The 24,637-nt window shown below is 42.7% G+C and overlaps 2 protein-coding genes across 2 annotated transcripts in view; both read left to right on the forward strand.

Annotated features, from left to right (window-relative positions):
* The window catches only part of CHURC1 (churchill domain containing 1), a 417,546-nt gene that overhangs the window by 89,130 nt on the left and 303,779 nt on the right, over nucleotides 1–24,637 (forward strand). The window lies entirely within an intron of this gene.
* Nucleotides 1–24,637, forward strand: part of FNTB (farnesyltransferase, CAAX box, subunit beta) — a 67,498-nt gene that overhangs the window by 28,904 nt on the left and 13,957 nt on the right. Inside the window, exons 4-8 of the mRNA XM_060620052.3 lie at nucleotides 979–1,070; nucleotides 9,739–9,885; nucleotides 9,987–10,070; nucleotides 15,514–15,600; nucleotides 21,687–21,816. Of these exons, the coding sequence (XP_060476035.1) occupies nucleotides 979–1,070; nucleotides 9,739–9,885; nucleotides 9,987–10,070; nucleotides 15,514–15,600; nucleotides 21,687–21,816 (540 nt within the window). The remainder of the gene's footprint in view (nucleotides 1–978; nucleotides 1,071–9,738; nucleotides 9,886–9,986; nucleotides 10,071–15,513; nucleotides 15,601–21,686; nucleotides 21,817–24,637) is intronic.

The following is a 24,637-nucleotide window of genomic DNA, read 5'->3' on the forward strand; positions in this document are numbered from 1 at the left end:
GCTCCCCAGGTGGCGGCCTCACCACAGCCAGAATGGTCAGCACATTTATGAGGAGGGCAGCTTGGGCCACTGGAAAGAGCACTGGTGTGGGAGTCCCAAAAACCTGACTTCCTGTCTCAGCTTTGACATTTGATGTCTTTTCTCTGGGAAAAGTTCATCTCTCTGGACCTTATTTATATACTTTTAATCTGGAAAACTGGAATAATAATACTACCTGCCTGCCTAGCCTTGAATGCTCAGTACAGGTTTGTGGGTTGAATCATGATCCAAAGCTGTTCACATATGACCTTGGGAAGCCTTTCCCAGCCCCCCAGGCAGAATTAGGCTCTTCGTGTGCTCCCTCAGGACTCTGCTTCTGCCCATTACAGCATATACCGTTATTCAGGTACATGTATACATGTGATATGTGCCATCTTGTTCCGTAAAGCGATAAGGTAACTTGTGCTTAAATGCATCTGTCCAGAGCCCTCTTCCTCTGCAGATAAACACACACATTCTATACCCGAAGAACCTCAACAGTAGGAACTGAATTTTATTCATTATTTTGCCCGCAGTATCTAATGCAATGCTTGGCCCACACAAGGACATGCTAAATATTTGTTGAATCAATGAGTGAGTTAATCCCAGGAAATCCCTTTCTGAGAGTATATATCGACTTGGGTCTGCACTGAGAAGACAGCATCACTTAACTTCCTAGCATGTGGGCACTCCTCTGCTCAGCCTTCCTTAGGTGCCTGTCAGGGAAGGACCCAGTGGGGGCAAGGTAAACTTCTTTGTCCCATTGTCCTTTCTGCACACGTGTTCATTTCAGCTGCTGGCTGGGGCCACAAAGCAAAGTGTCCTTCATTCGTTTATTGTTCATAGGGTGCCTTCCTCCCCCTTTCTAAGCTGCTGGGGTGAGACAGATGTTGCCTTGTCAGCAGCATCTTGGAATGATTCTGAACGAGGGGTGTGTTTTCTCCCCTGTGCCTTTCACAGTGTCTGGATGCCAGCCGCCCATGGCTCTGCTACTGGATTCTGCACAGCTTGGAGCTACTGGACGAACCCATCCCCCAGATGGTGGCCACAGAGTGAGTCTGGCTTCAGGGAACCTGGGCTGTTCTCTGAAATTCAGTTTTGAGTTGGGGGGTTCCTTGTGTTTTGTTTCCGTTTTATTGATTTTGAATGAAAAACACATCATGCTACAAAGAAATCCTTGCCCTCCTCTTGACCCCAGTAACTTCCTGAAACTCCTCCACTCTAGAAGCCTATTGTGAGCTCGTGGGTAGAACAAGACTTTGAACTCCCAAGAGAAGGATTCTGGTTTCTTCTGTGGCCTTTTCTTTTGGCTCTTGCTCTGGTCTTGGAGAAAATTCTTCATCATCAATTCTGAGAGACGTGATTTTGCTAGAAAGTACAGTATGCATTTGAATAGCTTCTGTGAGGAAGCATGTGCCAAGCCAATAAGCAAAAATGCCTTTGCCTTTCATAAACACCTCCATAGGCATCCCCCTTCACCAGTGCCTGGGGGATAGTGTAGCTCTTGATGTCCTAGATGGGTTACACCCTTGGTGCCCAAATGCCTTGACTCGAATATTCTCAAACTTCTGATTTATGAGTAGAGATCTAAGCAACTAAGATTCTTCCCAAACTGTTCTGGGAATGAGTGTGGCACCTCATCCCTAGAAGCTCATCACAATTTATACTTTAAAGAAGAAACTTTAGGGATACCTGGGGTGGGAAAGGGCAGCCAGGAATGGAATCTAATGCTCCCGGTCTCACTGAGAATAAGCACGTTCCCTTGGAGGCATCTTGAGTTCACCTGCTCCCCTGGTGCTCCTGAAGGAGAGGAGTCTGGGAGGAAAGGCCCACGAGCCAGGTCCGTTTTTCCACAGCACCAGTGACAGCCGTGCAAGGGTGCGTGCAGGCTAGTCCAGGCCCCCCCTCTGGTCCCCCTGCCCCTGCCTGGGGTCACACTGTCAGGTCAGAAGAACAGAACCACACATTGTCTCATTCGTTCTGCCTTAACAATAACCTCTCATTCTTGCCTTCCTGGGCAGGGTGTCTTGTGATGACTATGGATAGGGAAGATAATGAAGAATTAGACCATTAACCCCTGTGATATGTACGGAGCTTTCTGAGAGAGAGGAAAAATATGCATTGTCCTCATCATGCGGCTGCTGCAAGCCTGGGTGCTTCTGGCTCTGGAAGTAGAATTGGACACAGTTTCTGCAATAACAGGAATTTAATTGTCAAAATAAAGGCCCATGTGTTTTTGAAATACCAGTTGGGGGTTGTGGATTGTTTAGAAAATTTCTCCCCCACACATACACAATCAGGATGCACGCTAGGGGAAATGGGAGAGTTGTACACGAAAGAAGAAAAAAAGCGATGGAAGATTCTGGAAGAGGGAAGTATAGGTGGGCCCCCGAGGAGGACGTAGTTGCTGAAGAGGAAGCACTCAGGTCAAACTGGGGTCAGCATCGATTTTGAGTTTCTTTCTAGGTTGTATACCTAGTGTTTGATAGGTGAGACTTTGCTGAGGAAATAAGTGTCAGAGCAGCTCTCGTGGCAACATCAGGTAGGAAGAGAGGGCCCCCTCGAAAGGGCTTTTCACAGTGAACAACTAGCGACAACCTAAACATCAACAGTAGGGATGTGTTAAAGTGTATATGAAGTTTAAGTAAAATATGGTACAATACATACAGTGAAATACTGTGCAGCCATTTAAAAACTTGACGATGTTAATTGTACTTATTATAGTGGTCATTTCACAGTATGTACAAATACTGAATTGCTTTGTTGTACACCTAAACTAACACAATGTTGTTTATCGATTTTACTTTAATAAAAACCAAATGCACATGAAGTATATATTTGTATATAAAAATGCATGTATTTACATAGAAAGATACCTGTGAATTAAGTGAAAATAGATAGTTAAAAAGTTTCAACTTCTGTAGATTAAAAATATAGCTGGTTAGGGGCGCCTGGGTGGCTCAGTTGGTTGAGCATCCAATTCTTGATTTCAGCTCAGGACATGATCCTAGGGTCGTGGGATGGAGCTCCAGTCAGGCTCTGTGCTGAGTGAGGAGCCTGCTTAAGATTCTCTTTCTCTCTCTGTCTCTGTCTCTTTCCCTCTCTTTTCCCTCTCTTCCTCTGCCCCGCTCCCCCATTAATGCACTCTTTTTCTTAAAAAAAAAAAAAAAGATATATATACACATAAATATATAATAAAAATATAATATTACATATAATATATAAATATATAAAAACATGTAATATATAAATATATATGATATATAAAATATATAATATATTATATATAATACATATATATAATATATAACCAGCCATATATATGTATGCGTATATGTATATATGGCTGGTTATATGCATAGAGAAAACCAGAAAGGTGTATACACACTTGGTAATAGTTATTTCTAGATGGTGAAGTTAAAGGTGAATTTTCTTCTGTTTTTTTTCCTAAGCCTATTTCCATGTTCTAAAACTTTATTTATTGTTTCGTACTTAAAAGAATGTTTTAAAACTAAAAAGCTACTTTGTTCTAATTTCACGAACCAGTTGGTAGTGAATGACTTAAGAATTTCTGCTTTCACAGCTGCCTTAAAATCTTTACGTGTGGTTCTTCTGATTTAACAGACTTTTAAAGAATTACTTAGGCTTTCCAACAACAATGTATTTTGTTTCATGCCTAGCAGACAGTTCAGTCTAGGTCCAGATAATATCTGTTATCAACAGAGCCTAGTAGCTCTGACCTATAAGGAAATGAACTATTTTTAGTAAGATATGAGAAATCTTTTTTTTTTTTTTTTTTTTAATTTTTTTTATTTTTGGGACAGAGAGAGACAGAGCATGAACGGGGGAGGGGCAGAGAGAGAGGGAGACACAGAATCGGAAAGAGGCTCCAGGCTCCGAGCTGTCAGCCCAGAGCCTGACGCGGGGCTCGAACTCACGGACCGTGAGATCGTGACCTGGCTGAAGTCGGACGCTTAACCGACTGCGCCACCCAGGCGCCCCAAGATATGAGAAATCTTAATGATTTCTGTAAAAATATTGGGATTTTTAAAAGACTCTCTGATATCGGATGTATTTTGCACAGAGAAAGGAAATGCTTTGAAAATATGGTCAGCTTTCTGTCCCCTTCTTCTTCATATAACTATTAAGGTGCAGAGTTTAGCTCTGGAGTTTTATTATTTTCCTGCCCTTTTCTTTCCCCACTCTGCCACTTAGTGCAGGTGACACGCACATACACACACATTTCTCTCTCCTATTTCGTTCACCTTTGCGCTTCTGTTTAGGGAACAAGATGGCAAGCTGAGTTCCCTCTAGTGGACAAAATCACTTTCTCAGCTACTGTCACTGTTAAGAGAAGCCAGCAAGACCAGGTTTTTACTGCTGGTCTCAGATCTTTCAAAAACAACATATTCATAGGTAGGAACGTAGCTTGCCTCTCTAAGAGGTTGTATCCACAAATTGATATGTATGTTTACCTGAAATAAATTAATATTTTGGTACCAGACTAAGTACATTTGTTAACGATTTTAACGGAAGGAAGGAAGCGTCCTTTAATGAGAATCCCATGCTTCGTTATTGAAAAGTACCGTAACATAACACACAGAGTAAAGTGAAATCACAGGGAGACCGCTGCATTGTTGAAGTTAGGTTTCTAGCTTCTGTAAGATCTGAAAATTGTCTTTAACTTCATTGTTTTAAGACTTTTCTGCTTATAAAGTTTTTCCAAATGTTCATTAGTTTAAATTTTCGTGTGTCACTGTTTTGCTATTTCCCCTTCAAAAAGTTATTCGTAGCTGATCCCCTGAATAGCTCTTCAAATATTTTTCCTTTTATTTATTTATTTATTTTTTTAAAATTAAATTTTTTTTTTTATGTTTTATTTTATTTTTGAGACAGAGAGAGACAGAGCATGAGTGGGGGAGGGGCAGAGAGAGAGGGAGACACAGAATCCGAAGCAGGCTCCAGGCTTTGAGCTGTCAGCACAGAGCCCGACGCGGGGCTCGAACTCACAGACCGTGAGATCATGACCTGGGCCGAAGTCGGAAGCGCAACCGACTGAGCCACCCAGGCGCCCCAAATATTTTTCCTTTTAACTTTTAAATGTGATTTGTTGCCTTACCTTTCTGTGAAGATACCTTACCTAGTCCTCTGCGTTCTGGGCATTTTTTGGCCAGGTGCTCCTGGTGTCGAGTAGGTAGAGGAGGGCAGGGGTGCTCCCAGATTTCCTCCACAGGTCAGTTCCCACAACGAACAACCACACAGTCCAAAATATCAGACTGCCAAGGTGGAGAAACCCTGCTCTACAATAACCAACTTTAGACTTGACCTTCCCTCCAGAACAGCAGGTTCCAGAGGATGACTGTGCTTGATGGAGTCAGACAATGTGTCAGACTCCATGGGCGGCTCCCGCCTCCTGGAATCGGTGAGGAGCCTGTCATTTCCACCTGCTCACTGCTGTGCTCTGCTAGGGAAGGAGCTCTTCTCTCCCTCGTACTAAGCTGGAGTTGTTTTATGGTATGAAATTCAAAAGCCTTAGTACTAGAGGAAGCTGGATGTCCATGCATCCATCTTCTATTGGCATCTCCCCGCAAGCCGTCCTGCTCAAGGATGACCATTCCTTTCCCAAAGCTGTGATCTTTGTAACTTGTTCTTGGCCTTCAGTCTGTCCATGGTAACCTACTGTGGTGCTGAAAGTTTTCTTAAATCTTATCTAAATTCTGCTGCTGCAAACTAGCTTCAGTGTTTGTTTCTCTACCAGAAAGTTTGCGTACCTACCCTTTGTATACCTGAGGTATTTTTTTAAACTTAAAAAAAATTTTTTTTAGTATTTATTTTTGAGAGAGTGACACACACAGTGTGAGTGGGGGAGGGGCAGACTCAGAATCCAAAGCGGGCTCCAGGCTCTGAGCTGTCAGCGGAGAGCCCGATGTGGGGCTTGAACCCACAAGACTTGAGATCATGACCTAAGCCGAAGTCAGATGCTCAACCAACTGAGCTACCCAGGCGCTCCTGTATACCTGAGGTATTTTGCTGGGTAGCTTCCTCATGGTGGTGGTTGCCTGTAATATTAAGCCTTTTAATATTTGGCCATTTTTACAGTTATTATTTTTTTAAGTTTATTTCTTTATTTTGAGAGACAGCACATGCAAGCAAGTGGGGGAGAGGCAGAGAGAGGGAGAGAGAAGATGCCAGCAGGCTGGGCGCTGACAGTGCAGAGCCTGATGCAGGCTCGAACTCACGAACCGTGAGATCATGACCTGAGCCAAAATCAAGAGTCGGACGCTTAACCAACTGAACCACCCAGGCACCTGTGATTTTATAATTCTAACCTGAACCTCCTTTTAGTTGGAAAATGGAGGTTTGAGCCAAATACAGTTGTGACCAGCGCTGCGTTTATGATGCTCTTAAGTGTTGTCGTTTTTGTCCACAACTCATGGGTCCTAATCTCTGGTCCTCTTTCTCCTGTATTCCTAGTCCTTTCCCGTTGTATATTGATATGCTCTACTCCTCCCCACTCCTGCCATCCCTGAGTATGTTATTTATTACTTGTACTTGTTTCATTTGTTGTATTCTTATGTGCTTCTGATTTGTCTTATATTATTCCGGACTTTAATTCTCACCTTGGCGGTGTTTCTCTGCTCCTTTTGTATTATTTTGCTTGTTCTCTGTACACGGTTTTGAGTACTTCATTCAAGTTGGTGACAGCAATGCCCATAATCTTCAGCCATCACCTGAAAGTCCGAGTAACTCCTTAGAAGTAAATCATTGATACTCTTGCTTTGAACTTGATCTTCTTACAGGTTTTACATACTTTTTAATAGTTGAATGATAGAGTGTTGGTGTTCAGGAGAACTTTCCACAACAATGGAAATGTCCTCTATTCTGTGGTAGCCACTAGGGACGCGTAGCTATTGAACAGTTGCAATGTGGCTTGTATGACTGAGGAGCTAAACATTAAATTAATTCTTAAACTTAATTAAATTTAAAATTTAAATAGCCTCACGTGGCTCGTCACTGCCTATTGGACAGCACAGATCTTTCACATTCCTACCAAAAATGCGATTCCCCACACCAGTGGCGTTGCCATCAACTGGGGCTTGCTGGAAGTACCGACTTTCTAGCCCATCCAGCCCTTCTGAGCCAGAACTGCAGTTCAGCAGGTTCTCAGGTGATTTCCATGCGCACTCAACTTTGAGAGGCACCGATACTTGGCTGTACATTGGAGTCACATGGGAATTAAAAAAAAAAACTGTGGCCACTTGGGTCTCACCCTCAGTGATCCTGATTTCATTGGTATTGGGTGTGACCTGGGCATTGGGTTTTAAAAAACATCCCCCAAGTGATTCTAATTGCTCAGCCAAGACTTGTGGTTCTCAAACTTTGTGTGTACACACGTCATCTGGGAATTGGGTGAAAATACAGAGGCCCAGGCTTGTTCCTGCTTCAAGAAGACTGGGCCTCTCTTTTCTCTATTAGCTCGCCCATGATTGTGATGCACACATTTTGGGTTTGGAAATCCCTAATATAAAAGATGGTTTCCCACTCTGCTAGAACAAAATGCCTTGCTGACTTGAAAGAACACAGATCTGCTAGATCTTTTAGTTGTGTGACAAAATACTGCATAACGCATGCTCTTTACAAAGTCGACTGCTCTTCGTGTTTGCACCATGTCTCCTGCTTGTGAATTTTTTTTTTTTTTTTTTTACTAGTTGGTGAATTTCTGGTCTCTAAGATAAGTTTTTCCTTCCCCTTTTGATAGTAGAAGTCTCATTCACATTTTGGTTTTCAGAGTTGCTGAGAACTCTGCTAATGACGGCTGGCAGCTTCATGGTCAGTTTGCCAGTTCCTTAAGGTGTTAGTTGGAAAGCCTCTGGAGCAGAATGTTCTGTAATATGGAAGCGTCTCAGAGTCCAGAAAAGCCCAGCCCTGCTCCCCAGCATAGCCCCACGGCCAGTCAGATGCCACATATCAGCTGAGGAAGGTTGGCATCGAGGAATGATTTAAAGGTGTCTGGTACATTCAGATCCCAGTTCACCAGACCTTAGGCTACAGGGTCTGGGGTGTTTCATTTGGCAGGATTCTATCTTGGGAACTGGGAAAGAGAATGGGTAACTAGGTGACTCTTATCCTTTTCATTTTTTTAAATGTGCTCTTAAGTTTTATATAAACTAAAACCTTTTGTTTTTGTGATACAGAGAACTTTTTGCACGCTAGTGCAGCCAACCTTTGTCGGGACGTGAGTTTATTAGCTATTTGTTTCCAGGAAATAGGATATGAATTGATGAAGGTTTGGAAAATATGTTAGGAACAAATTAATTTTCTCCATGAAAATTAATTGCTGTTGCAAATAGGCCACAGAACTGTCTTTCTTCTCTGATGATCAATTTCAGCTTCAGTCCTTGTGTTTCCTGTAGTAAAATTAAAGGTGCAGGTACAAGGGAATGAGTATTGTTTTTGAGACCCGGGAAAACTTCAGGACCCCAGCAGCGAGTCAGCAGCATTTTTTATTGCCGTCGCTGCCAGATAATGGAAGGTCTGAAATCAAGTAATCAGATATCATGTGGAAAAGCAATAGTAAACTTGTGTCCTAGTGGAGATTCACTAGACTCTGTTTGGCCCCTCTGGCTGCAGTAGATAAGAAAGAATAAGATGAAGGAGTCCAAGAAAAGAAGGCTGCCTGAGCACTAGGGCACAGATTTCCAACGTGTTCTCTTAAATGGAGGCTTGTCCTAACAGGAAGCCAGTGAGCCCAGCTGAGCTGTGGGGAGAGAGCGTGATGACCAGGGCTTTCCTGGGGCACCCCTTCCTGGTGAACTTCAGAGGACCTCGGATAAATAGGGGCTCCCTTGATTTGACCTAAGGCAAAAATGTAACTTCTGGGCAACCTGATGCCATGCTTGGAGGCAAACCCTCAATAAACAGTTTCCCTCAGTGAGGAAACTGGAGCTTCTGTAGATTAGTGTGAAAAATTCCCCAAAAGCCTACAGGCCAGGATGCATTTTTACGATATGAGTCAGCAGTGCCGCAGTTTGCCACATTTGGCATGAGCGTGACAGAAGCCCACTTCTGTTTCGCTCTCCTAACCGTGGGGGCAGAATCCATGAAAAGCTGGTTTCTTGGTGGCGGTAGGAAGAAAAGTCAGAAGCCCCTGGGGCTTAGGGGTAATGGGAGTGAGAAGACATCTCTTTCTTTCTTTTTTTTTTTTTTTTTTTTTTGACATCTCTTTAAATATTCTGGGTAAGCCTAGGTGGTGTCTCTAGACCAAGATGGTTAGCATAGAAAGAAGTAGTTGGGCACCACCACAGTTTGGGCAAAATTCAAAGCTTGGGGGAGACCCCAAAGGCAAGGAGAAGGGGCTGGTTCCACAGATCCAGGGTGGTAAACTGAGTGAAAAGTATGGGAAGAATTTGGTCAAGAAGTATGAGACTTAATCCCAATCCCATGAAAGTCTATTTGTTTCTGCTTGACTTACATCCCTTGCTTTATGGTTAGACAGGTGCTTAAATACAAAACTCAGAAAGATGGGCATTCAAAATAGGGCAGAGAGGCCCTTTTCAAAGGTTAATTATATTCAATATGTGTTCAGGAAGAGGGAGGAGAGGTTTTTTTCCCTTTTGAGGGAGGGAGGGGGATGTTGGAAAAGGCATAGACTCTGGTGGAGTCTGGTGTTTTGAAATGAATGTTCTCTGACTTTGTTTTTCCCTTTGGCTGTATACCTAGCGTGTGTCAGTTCCTGGAGCTGTGTCAAAGTCCAGAAGGTGGCTTTGGAGGGGGCCCTGGCCAGTACCCACACCTTGCACCCACGTATGCAGCCGTCAATGCACTATGCATCATTGGCACCGAGGAAGCCTATGACGTCATTAACAGGTACAGCCAAAGCCAGCAGTGCCAGACCCCCAAAGGGTCCCCGCCTGCTGCTGCTGCACTGACCATTGCTGTCTCCTCCCTCTCCCCTATTTGTGTCTCAGAGAGAAGCTTCTTCAGTATTTGTACTCGTTGAAGCAACCTGATGGCTCTTTTCTCATGCACGTTGGAGGTGAGGTGGATGTGAGGTGAGTGGGGTTTTCCTCAGGCCAGTGTGTCAGTAGATTCTAGATCTTCTCTGTCATTAGAGATGCCAAACCCAAGGAACAACATGGAAAAGCTGCTGCTTTGTCTCACAGAATGACGTAGAATGGCGTGTCAGTGACACAGCTCATAATCATTGCAAACATGACACAGATGTCCTCAGGTGTCACTGTCACTTGACCTCTTTTATGTAAGTGTCAGAATATAAGCAAGACAGGAACAAAATCAAATGCTTTTATTTTAAAAATCAAAAACATATTTGGTTGGTATAAAATGACATACCATACATAATATATAATAACGGTATAGTGTAATACAATCTTTAATCTCTCTGGGATAGGAAGGAAGAAGGAAGCCCAGTAGGAACTTAGTAAATATTTTCTGAATGAATTTGATGAACTCGGGAGAATGTTTATCACCTGAATGAGAATTGCTTTGGGAGGTGCACAAATTTTGGGGGACCAGTAGAGTGCAGCAAAATAGAGTTTCAGTAACTAATTGGAACCAGTTGGCCCAAAATTATTATTTTACTCTAGAATTGTCCAACATACCCCACAAGAAGCTCACTCATCTGGTGGGAGATTGCTGAAGCATATACGAAATTCACTAAGTCATTTCTCAAAGGCGGTGGATCACTGAGGTTTTATACCAAATCCTTAGAGAAATATGTGTTTTTGAGCTTTCTATAGCAAAGCCATCTTATTGCCTTATTTGTAAATGTGTTTAGCTTCTACACAAGTTGATTAATTTTCTGGGTTAACCATTGGTTCGAAAGTAAAGGGGGAGAAAAAAAACATGTAATGTGTCTATTTGAACCTAAAATAAGTTCTTCGCTGGAAAAACTGTTTATTACAACACTTCCAACACCAAACAGGTGCTTTTTCCCTCATGTTAAATAATTCTAACATGAACTAACTAGATTTAACTCAAATTCCACAGGTTAAGGGCTCAGTCCCACAAGATCACCCCCACTTCAAATGCCAGTCACAAGTAGTGTGTCCCCAGGTTACCCACACTTCTGTCTGACTTAGCTGCAAATCAAAGGTTCCCATGACGCCCTCTTCAGGTTCAATAATTTGCTAGGATGGCTCACAGTATGCAAGGAAGCACTTTACTTACTGGTTTATTACAAAGGATATTATAGAGGATACAAACGAACAGCCAGTTGAAGAGGTATATAGGGCAAGGTCGAGAAGGGTCCAAAGCGCAGGAACTTCTGTACCCGTGAGGTTGGGGTATGTCACCCTCCTGGCAGGTACATGGATGCATTCACCAACCTGGAAGCTTCCCCAAATACCTGCATTTATGGTTTTTATGGGAGTTTCATTGTGTAGACATGATTGTGAAATCATTGGCCATTGGTGATTAACTCAATCTGCAGCCCCTCTCGTCAAGGGGGCGATGATGCTGAAAGTTCCAACCCTCTGATGATGTGGTCAGTTCCTTTGGCAGGCAGTCCATCCTCCAGGAATCACCTCATTAGCATAACTCAGGTGTGCTTGACCAGGCATAGAGCCTGATGCGGGGCTCGAACCCACGAACCGTGAGGTCATGACCTGAGCCAAAGTTAGATGCTCAGCCAACTGAGCCACCCAGATGCAGTTATTATGAATAGCTAAAGACTCTCTTATCACCCCTGTCACTCAGGAAATTCCAAGGGTTTTAGGAGCTTTGTTCCAGGAATCTGGGAGAAAACCAGTATAGTAAAACCTTGGTTTGAGAGCATAATTCATTCCAGAAACATGCTTGTAATCCAAAGCATTTGTATATCAAAGCTAATTTCAAGAACCATTGGCTCAGTTGTGATCCTGTGACATCTGGCGTCACGTACTACTTGTATTGCAAGACATCCCTCGTTTATCAAGTTAAAATTTATTACACATGTTTGCTCGTCTTGCGGAACACTTGCAGAAGAAGTTGCTCGCAATCCAAGGTTTTTCTGTGTATGTTTCTTATTATATCATAATATCCCAGTATCTGTTGTAAAAACAAACTGAAGCATATTTTGTTAAATGTAAGAGTTTGAGCAAAATCTATTCTAATCAGGCAGCGTGTAATCTAGCAGATAGAAATGTACTCTGCGGACCTATACAAAACGAGAGATTTTTATAGGCAGAAAGGAGTGCGAAAAGGAAGTTATACTAGGCAAAAAAAGTGGGCCAGTTATTGCAAGGTTACTTTCCTTTAAGGGACAGCAGGGTTCTGTCAGGCCAGTGACCTAAGTAGTGCTCATCAGGTGATTCCTGATTGGCTGGTTTAAGATTTCATTTCTGGGGAGCTGAAACTGATTAAGATGTGGAGTTCAGCATAAGTGACTCCCTTTGGGACCTGTTGTCTTGTGTTTTTAAACCCTGAAAATGCCAACAAAGCCAATATAACTAATGAAGAAAAACAGTATTCAGTTGACTCTTTTAAAAATTTTTTAATGTTTATTTTATTTTTGAGAGAGAGAGACAGTGTGAGCAGGGAAGGGGCAGAGAGAGAGAGAGGAGACACAGACTTGGAAGCAGGCCCCAGGCTCCCAGCTGTCAGCACAGAGCCTGACGTGGGTCTCGAACCCACGAACCGTGAGATCATGACCTGAGCCAAAGTCAGATGCTCAGCCAACTGAGCCACCCAAGCACCCCTTGAATTGACTCTTCTTAAGGAAAAAGCTAAAAGTTGTCTCACCCCCACAACCAAAAGACACTACATTTTCATTTCTGTTCTACAGATGGTACAACTGAGTGTGCACAGTCTCGAAATTTAGCTTTTTTAAAATTTCTGAAATTATTAGACAAAAGCAAGATTGCTTTGGCATTATATCACATACCTTTTCAGATACAATTATTTTCTAATTTCGTTGTTCTAGCTCCAGTTTTTTCTGTGTTCTTATTTATATCTGCTAGACAAATGCTAGGAAACTTCTCCACTAGAATCGATCTGTGCCACCAAGGAACCCTGTACCTACGCTCTTCCAGTAATATGCTCTGTTCCAGCCATGCTCTCCACTTGCGTAGACTCAGAGATATGAACGCTTCCGTGCTTTGCTTGGTTTCTAGTACCCCAATTCCCATCATTTCTTGCTTGTTATTTAATTGTCCTTTGCCTGAAAGTGTCAGCCAGGACTCCAGAGTGCTTGTTGAGTGGGTTTGACTTGGAGAGAAGCAGCAGTGATGGACATCTGGAGGCTAGCATGTCTTATCCTGGCTTAGACAGAGGAGTCTCTTGATCTTTCCTGTCTGTCACAGCTCCTAATAGTGTCTGGGATGAGCTTATTCAAGTGTTTATGGCACTGGAGGGCTGCCGATAATCAGATTGCAGTGAACTCCTAGCAAGTACAGTTTTTTTCCCGGTTCTTAAGAGAGCAGTAATTATTTATTACTGCCCTCCTAATCCAGGTTTTATAACTTGGAACATTCTTTGGGGATAGTAGGGAGACAGGGACCCAGCATTTGCAGAAGTTGAGGTGACAGGGAGTGTGTTCAAGAGTGTGTTCGAGAAAGCAGTTTAGTGTTGCTGAAGTACAGAGGGCATGGGGGGCAGTAGAAGTGAGGCTGGAAGAACAGGCTGGGACCAGACTGAGGGGTCCTGGGATCTCCTTAAGAGCCAGGGAGTTTATTTTAAGAGCCGTGGAAAGCCACGGACTAGGTTTAAGTAGGGAGTGACTTGATCTGGTTTGTATTTTATGACAACTTCTCCAGTTGCAGTGAAGAGATTGTGGTGTTTTAGTAAAAGTCCTCCGGTTTCAGGGCTGGATGGAGAAAGACCAGGCAGGAGATTGACCCAGGTAATGGTGACTTGGATTTGGGGGACAGCAGAGCATATGGAGAGGAGTGGACAAATTTGAGAGATGTGATGAGCGGAGGGGTGGAGAGAGGAAGAAACTGCATGAAAAAGGTGTGTTTGTTCCCTCCCCTTTTCAGTGGGGGACTTGTGGCTGCTGGCTTCACATCTCAGTTCTTCCCTTTGTGAGAAGCAAACCACTTTGTTGGCCACCTCCCTACCTCAGAGGTTCCATTAGGGGTCAGGAGCAAATGCTGTGAATCCCCTCTGAGAGGCTGAAACGCTGGAAGAAATTAGCTCAGGCCTCTGAAGTTAGCTTATGGCAGATGAGAACATTTGGCATGGGGGACTCTGGTGTGCTTCTGAGGCCTGCCGGGGTAACTCAGCCTCTGCTGTGCTGTGGCCAGCATGAGCGGGCTGATAAAGATGCTGGTCGCACAATAGTGCTTGCAGCTTCTGCAGAGATTTCTTTTTGGAATACCTCTGTAAGTTCGGCTTAGTAGTGTGTCCATATTGAACAGTAACGGACATTAGACACTTCTCTTTCCTTCCTTTTGTATTCCTTAGGAGCCCTTAGCAACAGGATCTGTATGCAGAATTAAAACAAACAGTTGTCTTCAGTGTAAAATGGAGCTGAGATGCTGGACATTGGAAAAGGGCATAGAAGGGAAGAAAAGACAGTTTGTAGCTATATTCGATAGTAGAGGGAGAAGCTGAAATAACATGTGTCCTGGGAAGCATTAGGGCTGGGAGGGCAGAGTGGCAAGAATTATTCCAAATCAAGTAGGATAACATTAAAAAAAAAAAAAAAAAAAGATGTTCTCTTTCTTTTTCTTTTTAAATTTTTTAACATTTATTTATTATTGAGAGACAGAGAGAGACAGACCGTGAGCAGGGGAGGGGCAGAGAGAGAGAGAGGGAGACACAGAATCTGAAGCAGCTCCAGGCTCTGAGCTGTCAGCACAGAGCCTGATGCCGGGCTCGAACTCACGAACCGTGAGATCATGGCCTGAGCCGAAGTTGGACGCTTAACCGACGGAGCCACCCAGGCGCCCCTCTTTCTTTTTCATTTAAAAATGTGTGTGTGTGTCTGTACTGGTGTCTGTACTGCTTGAAATCAAAGCGCTTCTCTCCCTTTAAAGGCCTAAGGAAAGTATCTGAGTGGACTCATCTGTTTCTGGCCATTAGGGTTTGGTGCCCTGCTTTGGAGTGTCTGTTGCAGAAAAAATATATAGTTAACCTTTAATGTGTCCACGCTATAAACAGAAATCCTGGATCTAAAACATGACTGACATCTCAATAAATGACCGTATCAGAAATACTTGAATGACACCGTGGAAGTTTGGGAACCATTGGAGGTCTTTGAAAGAGCTAAATTCACTTTGGCTACTATTTCCTCTGATGTAGATTTGACCATGTGGAGGTAGGGAGACTAGAATGTCATGTTCTTTCACTGAAGCCACGCTGTGAGCAGCCCTATCCAAATAGAATGTCACACCTCTCAGTTGGAGACCCAGGAGGACTGACCATGTGCCAAGAGTGAGGACAGGAGGTGGTTACAGCTTACCAAGCAGAGGGCAACCCGCCTGAGAAGCTCCGTGAACCTTAGTTCATCCCTTTCTTAAAGCCTCACGTTGTCCCCGTGTGTTTCCATCCTAACAGAAGTGCATACTGTGCTGCTTCCGTGGCTTCTCTGACCAACATCATCACCCCAGATCTCTTTGAGGGCACCGCCGAATGGATAGCGAGGTGAGAGATGCTGGGGTCTGTCCTGGCCTCTTAGAAAGCAGGTGGTGAAGATTCTGAAAAAGTAAAGAAAGTGGAAAAAGGAATGGAAGGGAATATAAAATGACAGGAGATGGATTAGGGTTGTAGGATTGTGCATTTCAAACATACGTTAAAAGTTTCCTTTTTTCCGAACTTTCTTCAGTGTTGTGTAATTGTATGGATTGGCAAGGCTCAAAACCTTGGGCGAGCAGTATTTGTGGGCACCTAAGTGGATTTAACCAGTTTGGGGAGGATTTCGGTAATAAGATGCCCTTGCTGATGCCCCAGCAATCCCACTTCTACAGAAACTCACACATAGGCATGAAAGACACAAACATATGACGTGGTTGTAATAGCAGAAACCCAGGAACTGGTTAAATGTTCATAAGCACGAGATGGAGAAGTAAAGTGTGGTAGAGTCACATGGCAGTATAAATTGGTTAAAATGAACAAACCAGAGCTACATGCATCAATGTGGATAAATCCCCAAAACAACACTGAGTTAAAATAAAGGATGTTAAAACATGCGGATTAGCACATTTATTTAAAATTTGAAAACATGCACAATAATTCTATATTGTTTATGGAAAGAATCACATGTGGTAATATAAAAACATGCCTGGGAAGAATAAACACCAAATTCAGGATGGCGGTTACTTCTGGGGGGAGGGCAGAGGACATGAAATCAAGGGAAGTTTACACATCTCCGCGGGAGACTTCAGCTGTATCTGTAATGGTTTATTTCTTTAAAATAAAAGAAAGACTTGAAGCACATATGGCTAAGTTAAAGCTAGGTGTTAGATGCATGGATGTTCTATATATTTGCTAGACTTTCCTAGATGCTTCAAATATTTTATAATTTAAAAGAAAGTAAAGAAAATGTATAGTAGATACCTATGTACTTGATATCCAGCCTGTATTATTTTGTTTTTTACACGTTTATTCTTATCAAAGTAGTACCTATTACTGTGAAAATATAGTTTTCAGGTAAATCAGATGGTAAAATATGATCAGATTTACTGTCTTACATAATTTTTATTTTCCTGGAATTAATCATTACCCCTTTTTTTTTAAATGTATAGACCATGGACTTATTCCCAGATTTTCTGCCAGAGCTATAAAGTTACTCTCAATACAAACACTTTCGGTGATGTATCAGTTTTGTGTGTGTGTGTGTGTGTGTGTGTGTGTGTGTGTGTGTGTGTGTTCTGAGTTATCCTTCCTGGAGCCCCCTGCTCTCCTGCTTCAGTCTGGACAGATTGCTCTCAGCTTGCTGCACAGCAGGCATCCAGAAGCTTCCTTTCAGCATGAAATTCACTTCACTTCTCTCCTTTGTTGAAGCCCCTGTCCTCTTTTTTCTTGGCTTACTTACTCATTTTAATGAAGCACATACTCTAGTAGATTCCAAAAGAGAGCACTTGGGAGATGAATTTTTAAGATTATGCATTATTTTAAGATTAAGATTATTTATTCTACTCTCACACTTGATTGATAGTTTATTTGGTGAGAGATTTCTAAATTGGAAACTGTATAAATTGACATCCTTCAGAATTTTTTTTAGCATTGCTCCATTATCTTCTGGCTTCCAGTGTCATTGTTAAAAAGGCTGATAATACTAATAACCAACATCTGCTGAAGACCTGATATGTAATACTCACTAGTAAGGTAGCTAGAGATTGGTAAGGTAGTTTAGAGATTGAGAGTATAGGCTTTTGAGCTAACCTGCCTGGATTTGTTTCTTTTTTATGCTTTCTGTTTCTCAGTTAAGATTTCCCGTCTTTTTATTCTTTATAAGTATATATATTTTTTTCCTACTTCCCTGAGGTAAATATATAGTTATAACATCCGCTTTAAAATTCTTGTGTGGTAATTTCAGCATCTGGGTATCTTGGAGTTGGCATGTCCCATTTCCCTGATTATGCATATGTCAAGTAATTTTAGGGTTGTGTTTTGGACATTATGATGTTACATTATAGAGACTGGATTCTGTTAGATTGCTCTAAAGAGTGTTGTTTTTGTTTAAGCAGGCAATCAACTTGGTTAGATGCAAACTGTGAATTGTCACACCTGCACTGGGCTGTGGTTCAGCTCTTTGATCAGTTCATGGGTCAGAAGCTGCTCTCATTTTGCCCAGCACCTGTGTGATTGGGAGTCATGTAGAAACTTCGTTGAAGTTTAAACATGGAATTAGGAGTTTTCCTTCTCTGGCTCTTTCTGGTACTTCTCCTTAGTTTCTTTCAGCCTGGTTCTTCTTATCAGAAAAATGGTGGGCTTTCCATTAGTTTCGGCTGCCTTCCACTGACCCCTCTGACCTGCTGCTGCCACCACTGGGGCCCACAGCCATCCTCAGGGCAGACTGGGAAGAAAAAAATAGGGGAGGGGAGGGGAGGGAAGAGACTGCCTGCCTGCTGTTGTCTGCTCCAACTTTTAAATCCCCACCAGAATCTGCCTGCCTTTTGTCAGTCTGCTGAGCCCTCAGGAATTGTTTCTGTGTATTGTGTCCAGAGCATGTAGCTGTTATTTGCAGGAGGAGAAAACTCTGGGTTTGAATCCCAGTCTCGTGATTTACTAGCTTTGTGCCTTGGACAAATTATTTCACTTCTCCATGTCATGGTTTCCTTAAATGTCAAATGGCAGGATATTGAATTTGATATTAAGCTGAATTACAAGAAATTTAGGTGACCAAAATCTGTTATGGTAACCACTGTGCTTTACTGCCTCCCAGTGCCATTGTGTTCCCAATCCGTTGTATGTTTTGGTTTTGTTTCTCTTTTTCTCTTTCCCACCTTATCCCCCTCCCTAGAAGTTGTTGGAATCTGTATTCTTGAAGTTTGGAAACTTCAGGCTGATGAACCATGATACGGATTTTTTTTTCTTCATTTTTTGGGTACCCAGTATGTATCTTCAATCTGGGATTGCAAATACTTTAGTTCCAGAATCTTTATTATACAATATGATTTCCTTGATAATTTCTTTCCCTCTATTTTCAGTGTTTGCTCATTTTATAACCTCCTAGCAGTAGGATTAGTCTTCTAATTTTTCACAATTTTTTGCCTATTTTTTAACCCTTAATCTTTTGTACTGTACTTTCTGGGAGAGTCCCTTACCTTTTATTTTCTAATCCTTCTGTTGAGTTTGTATTTCTGCCATTCTATTTTAAATTTCCAGAGCTTATTTTATCCTCGTTTATAAAAGGAATACTTCTTTTTTACATACTTTCCTGTTCTTGTTTCAGGCACATTTTATTCTTAAAGTGTTTTCATTTCATATAATATTTTATCTAAAGATACAATTTTAAAAAGTTTCCTTCTGTTCCCTACGTTATTTCTCCAATGTATTTTTGTTCATCTGTTTTGGTCTCTCTCTTCCATATCAGAGACTTTGTTGAAATGTCTCATATTCATATTTGGAAGCCAAGGGCTAAAAAGCTGATGGGGAGCTACATGTGCCAGAGTAGGCTAGGTTCAGCCTTTCACCCCATTGGGTTTTTCTCTTGGGCTTATCAGCTTCCCTTGAGAAGGATCTTCCAGATTTCTGGTTGGGGTATGAAGTTGGCAGCCAGCTTTGTAAAGTAGTAGGAGGAAAAGGGGTAGGGGGTGTTTGTACTCAGATTATAGATTCTCACTTAATCCCCTGCTCAGTGTGGTGCCTCCTTCCTGCTCTGCTGTGCTGGACATCCTGGAGTTCAGATCCTCTTGATTAAACTCCTGAAACTTCCTGTCCTCTGCTGCATACCCAGAGGTCTCATTGATTCCTATGTATGTTTGCAACCAATTAACTTGTTTCCAACTCATCCCACTTCTTGAGGCATCGTGGTGCCTCTAGTTCCTGGGCCTTGCACTGGAGCATGTCGTCTTGCTTTCTGTTGCCTCCTATCCCCGGGCTGGTTTAGGTTTCTCTAATCTGTTAAGTCCGTTAGTTCTTATCTTTCCCCTTTTCTGGCTTTCGAAATTTTGTTATTTCCTGTCTGTATTCATATCTTCTCCTATGCTCTTTACCCTTGTGGGTTTATCCCTTTTTAAATTCTTTTCATTTTATTGGGCTTGTGCTCAGTCTGTTAGGGTTAGCTAGAAGACATTCCCAAAGAATTTTACTAAAATTACTAATTTACAATTATTGAAGTTGCTCCCACGTATAAAAGGGAGGGAAAGCGGAATGTAAATCGTGCGTGTGTGCGTGTGTGCATGTGTGCATGTGTGTGTGTGTGTGTGTGTGTGTGGAGAGAGAGAGAGAGAGAGAGAGAGAGAGAGGAGGAGACAAACTGACAGTGGTCACTGCTGGTGAGAGGGACTAGGAAGCCAGCTTGGGCAGGAGATTTACTTTTCATTATTTACTTGTTAACACTATCTGTTTGGTTTTTTTTTATTCAAAAAAAATTTTTAAAGGTAAGTTCAGAAAAGTTAAGGAAAAGGAAAATGTTAAGAGGTGCCTTGCCTGTTCTTCACCCATCAGACTTTTCAAACTTGACTGTTCCTCTGCTCCACATAGCCAAATGTGTTGGAAGGAAAACTCGCCACTTAGGCAGCAGCAGGGTCATGGGATGGAGGTGCTAAAGAATCCGTACAGGGGGTGGTAGCCAGTTTTTGACTTGGCGCCCTGCTCTGTGATGTCCCTGGGCCTGCGGACTGCTCTGAAAAAGGCCTGTGAGTTTGCAAGATGCAAGGCCTCCAGGGAGAGGTGCCTGAAAGACAGGCGGTATCATTGCTTGTTTTCTCTGCCATCCGGAGGTTCTGCTGGCTCTTGGATCATGTGCCCATCCACCTGTGCACCTATACCGCGGTTGGGATTGTGAGGCAGACACGCCTGTAGAGTGTGTACATACTCGGAGATCATCAGAAGTAAAGTCCTACGCTGTCATATGAATATATACTAAGAAAAATTGTCTTTATTACACAGAAAAGCATATTTATTAAAGATGAGCAAAAAGAAGAAAATCTAAGCCACTTGTAATCCACCATCAGCCACTCTTTTGGTGTATGTCTTTCTAGAATTCCGGGAAAATTATACAGTACCTTACCATTTTGTAACTTTTTTTGATTGGGAACATCTTTAAATATCCTTTGTAGCATTATTTTATTTCATTTTATTTTACTTTAATGTTTTTTATTTATTTTTGAGACAGAGACAGAGTGCGAGCATGGGAGGGGCAGAGAGAGAGAGAGAGAGAGAGAGAGAGAGAGAGACATAGAATCCGAAGCAGGCTCCAGGCTCTGAACTGTCAGCAAGAGCCTGATGTGGGGCTCGAACCCATGAACCGTGAGATCATGACCTGAGCCAAAGTAGGATGCTTAACCAACCGAGCCACCCAGGCGCCCCCATAGCATCATTTTAAATGTGTAGTTTTCTATAGTACAGATAGGCCATAATTTATATAACCAGTCCCTTACTGTTGAGTTCCTGAGTTGTTTCTAATATTTCACTGTTATATTATAATCTTATCTTTGAACACATTTTAACTTATTTCCTAGGATGAATTCCTAAAAATGACCCTATATTGCTGGTCGCAAGATGAGGCGTGTTTTTATGACTAGAGAATACACTATTAATATATAGTCTAACCCCCAAAATAATAATTGTTATAATAGTAAATGAGTAATTTGAATATATAGGTTATAATTTAAAAAATAAGTTTACTTCGATAGTAATAAAGTTTTATATGTTTATTATAGCAAGCTTTTGAAAATACAGAAGAATAAAGAGAAAAAATACCAGCAATAGACCTGCCCTAAATAGCAATTATTTTTCATTTTTATTCTAACCTGTGGTTGTCATACTGTATGTATGATTTTATTACTTTTTTCCTAAGAGATTTGAGGTACTGTGCATAAGTAGACTGTTTTTCTGAGTTCCCCCCCCCCCCCCCGCTTTTTTTTTTTGGAGGAAAAGGCATTTCCAAAAGTTAATTAGCTGGCATCTTTCCATTCATAGTTGTGATGGTTCATGTCATTATCTGAACAAACTCATTCTTTGCCAACCTGGGTGCTTCTGCACTTGTGCCCACCCACTCTACCCGGCCACTCATGGGTTGACACGTACCACTCAATCTGCTCTTCTCCATCTCCTCCCAGGTGTCAGAATTGGGAAGGTGGAATTGGTGGGGTTCCAGGGATGGAAGCGCACGGCGGCTACACTTTCTGCGGCCTGGCCGCACTGGTCATCCTCAAAAAGGAACGCTCCTTGAACTTGAAGAGCCTATTGGTAAGTGTCTGTTGACTCCTCTTCTTCTCAGGCCCCAGGCTCCTGGTGATGTGACTGGTCAGACTCACAGTGCTTTGGGACTGTTTGGCTGTGGGAAGGACCAACAGAGTTCCTGCTCTGAGCCCACGAACTGAATGACCCTTAATGAAGATTTTCAACGTAATTGCTGGGGCGCTCAGCACTGGTCGGAGAAAGTGGGAGGAGTGGGCGTCTGCCTGGGTCTTGGCTCCTTTCTTCCTGCCTTTCCATCTTCCCTGCTCTGAACTTTCTATAGTATATTAGGCCAGCTCCACAGTCTTCCTGAGTCCCTCAAACATCTGCAATGGGGCAGAGTACCTTCCTCCTGCTTCCGAGACCGTAGCTTCAGTCTCTTAAATTTGGAGGTCATCATGTATCTTAGAAGGAATCTGCTAAGAGAAAAAGTCATGAGAAGTGCTCTCAGGCCTTTTGAAGCCAAGCTGTTATTACCGGCTGCAATATGTGAACATTTAGTAACCACATTCAAATGAGCTGGGCAGAGCAGAGTGGTTGCATTGAGCAAGTAGCCTTAGGCATTTATGTCTGGACTCTAAGCTCCTGATAGATATCGAGAAGGAAAGCTGACTGCATTCTGATTCACTAGATTATTCTTAATTTATCATCAGAGGCCTAGTGTACAAACATACACGCATGCAGTGCCACCGAAACGTCTTTTGGGAAACATTTACTCCCAGCCATGACCTCAAAGCAAACCAGCTGCAGTGGACATTCATCTCTTCTCCCCAAGCTCAGATGTCAGCTGCTCATCATAGGAACTGTCATGAGACCCATCATGAGCTTCCAAGAAAGTTTCTGTTAGACTCTACGGATATACTACCAGTAGTATTTTGTCCTCATCCGCAGGATGCCTCCTATAGCATACTTTCCTGGAAGGTTCATGCTGAAATGGCCAGCTAGACATTTAAGAGACTGATTACCAATAAGGCATGAAATTGAAAAGCCCCATTTCCTGGGAAGAAATGAGGAATATAACCAGCAGGAGGCTCGGTTACAATGGCAACACTTTAGATTTGGGCCCTGTCTCTCCCAGTTCCACGCGACCTTAGGAAATGTGTCCGTTTTAACTTCAATTTCCTTGGTCCTCTGTAAGGTAGAGATAACAGTTCTTTGAAGGTTAAAGGAGGGGTTAGAACTCTGGACTCTGAAGGTTAAAGGAGATAACATATAGTAGGTGCTCAATGAATGCCAGTGTCCTTCTTACCCAGACCACTCCGTCCCCTCCTTTTGCTTTGAGAGAACTAGGACCCATATCTGAAGGATTTTATGAATTCATATGGCCGAAGGAAGCAGAGTAAACCCATGGGCTTAGACACTGGAAAAAATTATGTAGTCCAGCTTAAAAACCCTTAGTCTGGGTGAAAAAAACAAAAACCAATAACCTTTGGGGGCACCTGGGTGACTCAGTCGGTTGAGCATCTGACTTTGGCTCAGGTCATGATCTCACTGCTCATGGATTCGAGCCCCACATCAGGCTCTGTGTGCTGACAGCTCAGAGCCTGGAGCCTGCTTTGGATTCTGTGTCTTTCTCTGACCCTCCCCTACTTGTGCTGTGTGTGTGTGTCTCTCTCTCTCTCTCTCTCAAAAATAAATAAATAAATAAATAAATAAATAAATAAATACATTTTAAAAAATATTTAAAAAAAACCTTAGTCTGTGGTGTAAGAGAAAATGAAAAATGGACTCCCCACTGTAGTACCTGTTTTCTCTTTTCTTGAGTGATGCTTCACCGCTTTCATTAAATGGCATCATCCCTAAAGCACTGGCTCATTTTAAGACTCGCTGGTGATTTATTAGTGCCTACACCTGCAGTGTAGTTTTTTCTATGTCTTTCTTCTAAGAATTTGGGATTTGACTCTTATGGGTGAGTATGGCCTTGAACAGGGATATAATCTAAACTCCACACTTGGTAACTTAAAGACATCCCCTCCCCCTTCCAAAAAGGGTCCTCGGTAGCTCCTTTCAGGAACTCAGTCAAGTAAGAACCTAGGGGTGGGGGGCGGGGGAGACATCCTACTCTGCACCTTTCAGTTGTGAAAGCCCGTGGCTGGTGTCTGGAACTGCCTGGGAGGGAAATGGAGATGTCATTATCTGCTCAGCCAGTCGGTTCTGCTCGTTTCTGGAGGACGAAACCCCTGGCTATCTTGATCTTGGTAGCAGAGTGTGTTTAGAAAACTTGGAGATAAGCAGGGATGGGCAGCAGCATCATGTGTGACCGCTGAGTGACATCAAGAACCATCTTACAAGTTCAGAGTAAAAGATTGTCTTCTGTTAGCCAACCAGGTTTCCCTGGAGACGCAGAGAGGCTAGAGCTGACAGAGCCGTCCTTGGCGGTTGGGATAATGGCTTCTGCTTCTGGTCCTGCAAGTAACTTGCTAAGAAACCTTGGATGAATTTCTTCAGGTGCCAAGTCAAAGTCAGGAACAGTTTGAGATCATCCACTGAGACACAGCACACAATTCCATTTATCTGCTTTTAATAAACTTCCCTGAGAAGTGGTTAGAAATGAGCCACTTGCCTTCAATTTCCTCATTAAGCCTTGTTTATTGAGAGACATTTGCAGGTCTCCTTATAGGCCAACTTGATGTCTTTATTCTGTCAGCATCAGAACCCACTTGAAACCCAGGAAAAGGTGGTTAGCTGTCCATTGGGCACGAAGCAGAGATCAGTACTGGCCGCCCTGCCAAGAGTCCAGCTTAGATGGTCCAGTCTGCATCCGCGGCAGTGAGGGGAAGGAAGGAACAGCCCCAGGACTAGAATTCCAGTGCCAAGAAGCCCAGAGATG

Source organism: Panthera onca, chromosome B3 (genome assembly GCF_046562875.1).
Source record: "Panthera onca isolate mPanOnc1 chromosome B3, mPanOnc1 haplotype 2, whole genome shotgun sequence".
Taxonomy (NCBI): Eukaryota; Metazoa; Chordata; class Mammalia; order Carnivora; family Felidae; genus Panthera; species Panthera onca.